The 7,274-nt window shown below is 38.0% G+C and overlaps 1 protein-coding gene across 1 annotated transcript in view; it reads left to right on the top strand.

The window, feature by feature from the left end:
- Positions 1-7,274, top strand: part of LOC106867355 (ras-related protein Rab-14) — a 54,101-nt gene that overhangs the window by 39,471 nt on the left and 7,356 nt on the right. The window contains exons 4-5 of the mRNA XM_014912203.2: positions 5,005-5,149; positions 6,444-6,489. Coding sequence (XP_014767689.1) covers positions 5,044-5,149; positions 6,444-6,489 — 152 coding nt within the window. The 5' untranslated portion in view covers positions 5,005-5,043. The remainder of the gene's footprint in view (positions 1-5,004; positions 5,150-6,443; positions 6,490-7,274) is intronic.

Here is a 7,274-nt window from a genome sequence, read left to right as displayed (position 1 = left end):
ACCACACTTCCTGCTTAACACAAACTTTTAACCTTTTTTTAAAATCTAACACAACTCTCAATTATTATGCATCCTTATTTTTCCAACCATTATATACATGAACTACCATTGAACTTCAAAAGTTCAAAGACAATATAATGCATTAGTATATTTATTTTTTTATATATTATTTTCTTCATTTTGTACTTCTTTGTAAAAAACATTTTCATTCTCCTTCTTGAAAATTTGCTTCGCAATGAAAGCTGGTTAGACATCTTTATTAAAATATGCTTCCAGTTTAGCATTCTGCCCTATTCTTCATTTTCCTATTATTTCTCCACGTGTGGTTAACACAACCCCACTATTTACTGACATATATATATATATATTTATATATGTATGTATATATCTCAAGAAAAAGAAGGTGGGATTTGGATAAAAACTATTTAGTGCTTTCATCCCTTTCAGGGATTCATTATGGATGATTTTCTTGTAGAAAGTTCAGCCCTTTTATAGATGTGTGTTAGTTGGAAAAAAAATCTGCAGTTGAATTTGTTTTATTTTGATTTTGGAAAGAGGATGAGTTGAGAGTGATTGAGATGTTCTTTCTCATTTTCAGTCTGTGTATATATATATATATATATGTGTGTGTGTGTGGTGAATACATTCACACACACACATGGTAACTCTGTATGTGTATGTATAACTCAGTAATATATTCAGGCACATACACATACGTATTATGTTCGATTTGCTGTCCAATACAGTTCTGGTCCCATTGTCTTCAATGATCAGAAATATTGAAGGGAGAAACCTTACGTTAAAATCTTTCAACTAATTCTAATGATAAGCATAAGGAACTCTCTGTGCTGTTGCTAGAAATAGCAGTCAGTGTTCTCATGTAAGGACCCTGCTATGTTAAAGATAAGGACATACTGTTGTTGTCTTAGTTTTGCATTTGAATTAAGGACAGGATGGTCATTGTTGGAATGTCTGCTGGATCAAATGTCTGCTGGACCAGGAGTGACCTGGGGCTAAAGAACAAAACCACTAACATATGCTGGTGATTGTTATTAGCCAAATGTTCAATATCAGCTTCCTTTATACCAATCACTGCCTGCACCTCACACACACACACACACACACACCAGATATACAAGCCACACACACTTGCCAGCCATTCCTTGCCAACACCCACCCTCTCCTCTCAGCATCATTGGCTGTGTTCTAGTTACTGTGTCAGGCTCTGGCTGCAGACTCGTCCAATATGTTCTCGGCTGCTCTCTTCTCTCCTCTCGTTGTTGTCTGTTTCTACTTCACTGCAGTGTCTGTCTTTGAAATGTCAGGATTGTGTATTACCCTTTTACACCCACACACCACCTCTCCATTGCATCACCACTCTACTACATCCACTACAGCACCCAGCCATTCTAACATAATTTTTGCATCCAGGTTTTTCCATGTCTACATCATGAATTGGATGGCTTTTCTCTCCCCCACCATGTAAAGCCACATATTCAACACCACCACCTTCATCTCTTTCATGAGGTTCAGCCTCCTTCTAAGCTCAGCTCTCACCTGTTGATTAAAATGACTGAAACAAGAGAACATATATTGGTGTATTGTTTCTGTTTGTAGTTTTCCATCTCATATGTTGCTGTTTTTGTTTGTCCATCATCTCAGTGGTATTTCTTGTGCCACTGGCCAGAATGAGACAGTTGGGTGCAGCTGACTGGACACCAGATCTATTTTTGGTGACAGTACATTTTGGCACTGGGGGTACAGAAATATACAGAGAGAGAGAGAGAAGCATTAGAAGGAAAAAAACATTGAAATGTCTGTCAACTAATTGAGTGTCAGATCGGTGAGAGCAAGAAGCTGGAACCAAAATGTCTGCTTCCCCGTTCCTGTTGCAATCAGAGGAGTTCAAAGGCATGGATTTAAAGTCTTTGAAACACACCAAAACTATGCTGAGCATAAGTCTACCATGTTTGTTTCTCCTTTTTCCATTAATCACTTCTATGTTCCATTTTGATTTCTCATCACAAACACTCCATCATCATCATCATTTAATTTTACTTTTTTTTATTCTGTCTTGGTTTGGATGGTTTGACAGGAACCAATAAGCTAGAAGGTTGTGCCAAGCTCCAGTGTCTGCTTTGGCATGCTTTTTACAGCTGGATGCCATTCCCAACACATACAATGTCTACAGAGTGGACTGGGTGCTCTAAGGATATTATGAATTACTGATGTAACCGTTGTTTGGTATTAGGCAAAGTGAATATACGAGATATATATTTTTGTGTAGCAAAAAAAAAGAAAAAAATGGTAATGCAAGGGAAACAACTCATTGAGATGAAGTGCTTTTAAAAATGATAAAAAAAAAGGTTGTCGTATTAACCCAGTTGTTGGTGTTGGTAGTTGCTTCAATCGATCATTTGCTGATGCATAATTATGAAGTAGAAATTTTAAAGAATGTCTACAGTCAGTGAACATTTCAGAACATACATTCAGTCTGTTGTCATTATGAAATAATGTCAATAGTTTCTCCTTTCCTTTGAACTACAATGTTCTTAAGGTTTGCTGTGACTGAAGGTCAATAATTGGGGTTTAATTATCACACATTGTGTTTCTTTGCTAAACCATACATTGGCCAATGAAGGCTTTTCCTGGATGGCTAACCTATATCATCATCATCATCATCATCATCGTTTAATGTCTATCTTCCATGCATGCATGGGTAGGGGGTTGACAGGAGCCAGCCAGGTAGAAAAACTACCTTAGGCTACTGTGTCTGTTTTGGCAGGGATTTTACGGCTGGACGCCCTCCCTAACACCAACCACTATGCAGAGTGGACTTAGTGCTTTTTACGTGGCATTCTGAACCGTCCAAAGCAGTGTATCACTAATGAGTTGTTGTCTAGCTCTCCACTTAATGTTCTGCAGACTATTTTTGACAATTGTCCAAAACTGACAGCAAGGAATTCCTAGTAACCATTTGCAGAGTTTAAGCTTCCAGGAAACAGGATGGAGGTGGGTATACTTGAAGCTCTTAACTGGAATAACTAAATCGGCTACGACCATAATAAAGCGCTCATGATAAGTTTATGCAGAGTTTAGATTAGAATGTTTGTATGAGTGTCTACACGCCTGTACTACATATAGACAGTGTATATGTGTGTGTGTTTTCTGTGTTAAATGGAGAAGTGGTGATGAGTGATAATTTAGTAAATGATAATAATAATTATAAGCTTAAAGCTTCTAAATGTTTACCATGTATTGACTGAAGAAAATAGTCTAATATTGGGGCATATAAGCCCTCAGTGGAAAAAAAGAGGGTGTCAGTACACACAAGCCTTGAACCCACACCTCTTGTATTTGCTTATATTTGCAATCAGTGTGCTAACCATTACACCAACACTATGAAATTATAGCTCTTAAATCTGAAGGAAAGAAGTGAGTGGGTAAGATAGTGTAATAGTTAGCACATTTATTGCAAATATAAGAGTTATGGGTTCAAGTACCTTGCATATTAACACCCACTTTTTTTTTCCATTGAGAACTTACATTCCCCAATATTAGACAATTGTCTTTAACCAATCCACGATTTGACTTTCCTTATCCTTCTACTCAGCTCTGCAAAATGTTTGAGCTTTCCAACTCTTCTACTAGGCTTTGCAGAAGATCTGAACTTACCGTTCTCTCCAGTTCTGCAGGAGAGTTAAACCTCCTCCTCCTCCTCCTCCTCCACTCAGCTTCATGATGTATCATACACACACACACACTGACTCCTATCCAACTCTTGGAACTTTAGTTCCCTTACGTGTTTCTTCTGTGCCCTATATTGTTGCACCCTCACCATTATAAATCACTCCCCACCCTATTCTATCCAGCATGCAGCTCCATTATTGGTGCCTGTCTGAACTGGGTCAGCCTGTTTATAAGCCCTGCACCCTCCATATACCCCTGTTTCATTTCATCCCAGATTGACAGCATCATTAATCCTAAAAACTGGATGTTTTATAAGTGAAAAACAGCAGTGGGATTGTTTCTTGTGGATGTCAAAGGAACGAGGAGATTTGCCAAAAGAAAAAAAAAAAACCACCAACAACGACCATCAGTGATGTATCTCAGCTAGAAATAGAGCCATAGTCTGTATCCAGTTGGTTTTTCTTGCTGCCAATATGAAGCTTGCAACAAAATATTGATTCTTTCATACACACACACACACACAGCCGTTTCTTCTCTTATATATATCTAGCCTACTGTCTCTCTCCTAAACTAGCTGACTGGGTTATATAGTACTAGATTGACTTACAGTGGTGTAGGTCACTGATAGATGCTGATGAGAGATCTTAGCTACATTTGGAAGGCCATGAACATCACAACAACACAGCCAAATGGATTCTTTCCTAGATATCATTAGGACTAACTACCTCTCATTGTTACATGTCTATTATTGTCGTTGAGCCTAAGTCAACACTGGTCCAGTGAAGCTGTGGTGATGTGCATTCCAGCCATGACTGTCCCTCCTTTTTTTCTAGTGGCATGTATCTGTGACTAGATTTATCTAATGGGTCCTTTTGAACATAGTATGTGTCAATAAGACTCGGCTGTTATTTTGAGCAGGTTGCACAACCATGTATAACCACCATCATTGGCTGCTGTTTCTAGCAAGTTGACCAACTCTATAGAGGTACTGTTTCTTTTGTTGTGTCTGTAATTAATACAAGAAATAATTGCTTTTATCAGATGAGGTACAATGGGGGTACATTACAAGGACAGTTTACAACATGTTGGAAAAGGTGGGGGGTTATATACAAGAGGAGGGAGAAGAAATGGAAAAGAGAATAGAATGCGATAAAAAGTCTACAAAGTGTATGGACTAATCCAGGGGAAGCTTCAACTAGGGCCAAAGAGCACATGATGATCTAGGGTCATCCTGATCACTTTAGGTGATAATGTAGTTTAATGATGGCAATTGTTGTTTCTCTGCTTAAATTGTAATTTCTGTTTGTTTTTCAGACTTTATTTTGTTTTCCCTCTTGTGTGTCTCCATCAAAGATGGCCGCGGGGCCGTATAACTATTCCTACATATTTAAATATATCATCATTGGTGATATGGGTGTAGGGAAATCCTGCCTCTTACACCAATTCACAGAAAAGAAATGTAAGTTGAAACTTTTTTGTCTCTTTCATTAACCCCCCTCCCCCCCCCCAACCAACCAACCAACGCAATCCTCTCAAAGGGATCTTATTTCAATGGAAATCTCCCCTCAGTATTTCATATAAACAACCTTTAGGGCCTGTCAAATTACGTTTCAAACCCCTACTGATGAAAGGCAAATATTCGTTACTTCATCAGCAATTTGGCTACAGAATGCTTAATTATCACAGTGACAGTATTGAGTAACCACACACCTATCTCTTCACCCATTTCTTTAGTGGATATATAATGACCAATTAATATATATTTGCACAATTGTCACTGGACCCAGAGGTGTGTCTGGTCTATCATCACATTCATCTAATTCTATTATCTCTCTCTCTTTCTCATCTCTTTACAAAGGTCCTCATTTTTTTTCTGCTCCCTGAACAATAAACCAGCCTCTGACTCCCTTTCTTTGACTCAGTTTATCACAGCTGAATGGTATCAACATTTAATGTTGTCATAAAATAAATTGCAATGTCTCAATATTCACCTCTTGTGATGTAAATATTGTGAAATAGAATTGAAAGGGACTTGAGAAAGATGGAACAAAAACAAGTTACCCACAGACAGAAGAACAAAGGTGACAGTAGGTTGCTGGTTTCTGGAGCAAGCCCTTAGTTCTTCCCTTTTGATAACTTTGGGGAGAGATTAAAGCATGTGATGGGGTTTGTTGTTGCTGTTTCTTTTCTGCTTAGAACCAGGCCAGGGTTTGGTAAAAAAGATGTTATTTCACCCTTGGGCTATTTGTAGTTTGTTGATGTTGCCATTTCTATGCCCTTCTCTGCTGCATCTCTTATCTCTGTGTGAATACACATGCACACACACATGTGTATATGATAGTCATCATTTTATATCTGCTTTAATGCTGGTATGGGTTGGACTGGTTGGTATTCAAGTTAGTCTCAGTTGGTTCCTATTCAAAGTTGGACTTTCCTACAGGAGTCAGGGGAACTATGTCCTACTTCAGCATTCCAGTGTGTGCTTGCGTAGACACACACTCATAAACATACATGCAGATAAAACAGTAAACACCACATAAAATGTATATGCACACAAACACACTACTCTATACCTACATATAAAACTACACACAACATAATTATGTATAAATTTTACACACACACACACGCGTCTAGTTCACCAGAGAAAATATTTACCTTCTCCTCTTCCAATTTTATGATGTATATTTTTAACCATTTTATTTTCCTTGTATATTTATGTTCAAAATGAATTCTTTTCTTTCTCCCTGCAGTTATGGCAGACTGCCCACATACCATTGGTGTGGAGTTTGGTACAAGGTAACCTACTACTACTACTACTACTACTACTGTTGATATCACCTTTTGTTTGTTTTACACTTTTTTAGTGAACAACTGTTGCGGATGTATTGTGTGTGTGTGTGTGTGTGTAATATACAAAATGTTTATGCTGGTGTATTAGTATAGACTGGTTTGTAAGACGTTTGTTTTTTACACATACATACACACACACACACACAGACCTGCACATTGTATATATACCACTGTAGAATAATGTGTGTGTGTAAAATAGTGTCTCAGTAATATATTTGTTTGACCCATGCTAGAATGGAAAAAAAAAAGAAACAAATGTGTGCACACACATATTTATGGATGGAACTTAGACAGCCCCTAACTCCCACTTGTTAGAAGTGCTGTTGTTAGGTGAGTGATTTCAATACAGTTGATTGTTCTGTGCCACAATACCATTGAAGTGCAAGAGAGAGAGAGAGAGAGAGAGAGAGAGACTGGTTTTAGCTGTAAAGAACCGAACCAGTTGTGCATTACCTTACATAGGATGTGTGGGTGGGTGGGTGTCTGTATTTGATGGATCAATATACCTGATTGGACATCCAACAGTAGAGACATTCATGTGTATATGAATGTGTGTGTGTGTGTGTATGTGTTGATGTATATGTATGACTGTCTATATTTGATTTATCAATATATCTGATTGGACATCCTAGAGACATCTTCTCATATCTGTTGACCATTACACACACACACACACACACACACACACACACACACACACACACACACACACACACACGACAGTTTTGCTG

This window comes from Octopus bimaculoides, chromosome 21 (assembly GCF_001194135.2).
Source record: "Octopus bimaculoides isolate UCB-OBI-ISO-001 chromosome 21, ASM119413v2, whole genome shotgun sequence".
Classification (NCBI taxonomy): Eukaryota; Metazoa; Mollusca; class Cephalopoda; order Octopoda; family Octopodidae; genus Octopus; species Octopus bimaculoides.
Note: the sequence above shows the minus strand (reverse complement) of the source record. Positions and strands in the feature narration are given on the sequence as shown.